The sequence below is a fragment of the Mesitornis unicolor genome, unplaced genomic scaffold (assembly GCF_000695765.1).
Source record: "Mesitornis unicolor isolate BGI_N332 unplaced genomic scaffold, ASM69576v1 scaffold11871, whole genome shotgun sequence".
In the NCBI taxonomy this organism is placed as follows: domain Eukaryota; kingdom Metazoa; phylum Chordata; class Aves; order Mesitornithiformes; family Mesitornithidae; genus Mesitornis; species Mesitornis unicolor.
This window is the reverse complement of record NW_010163137.1, coordinates 20,466-20,764: the sequence shown is the minus strand read 5'-3', so window position 1 is coordinate 20,764 and position 299 is coordinate 20,466. Positions and strand designations below refer to the sequence as shown.

The 299-nt window shown below is 65.9% G+C and overlaps 1 protein-coding gene across 1 annotated transcript in view; it reads left to right on the top strand.

Moving 5' to 3' along the window:
• Positions 1–3: 3 nt before the first annotated feature.
• The window catches only part of NPHP4 (nephronophthisis 4), a gene marked incomplete at its 5' end in the record, with an annotated part of 4,690 nt that continues 4,394 nt past the window's right edge, over positions 4–299 (top strand). The window contains 2 exon segments of the mRNA XM_010193854.1: positions 4–191; positions 276–299. The exon segment at positions 276–299 is cut by the window's right edge and continues 17 nt beyond it. Coding sequence (XP_010192156.1) covers positions 4–191; positions 276–299 — 212 coding nt within the window.

The following is a 299-nucleotide window of genomic DNA, read 5'->3' as shown; positions in this document are numbered from 1 at the left end:
CTGCAGATCATCGACACGTACCGGGCGCACACCAAGGGCGAGAGCATCTCGCAGGTGCTGAGCCGGGCCATCACCGTCACCCGCACCGTGCGCGGCGTGCTGGGCACGGCCGAGTTCTTTGAGTTCGCCCTCAAGAACCCCTACAGCATCCGGCACACCGTCACCATCGAGGTCGACCACCCCGAGCTCAGGTGGGGCCGACGTGGGGTCTCCTTTGTGTGTGTGGGGTGGCACCGGTTCCCAACCAGTCCTGACCAGCATCTCCGCTCCCCCAGTGTGATCCTGGACCCGAGGGAGTG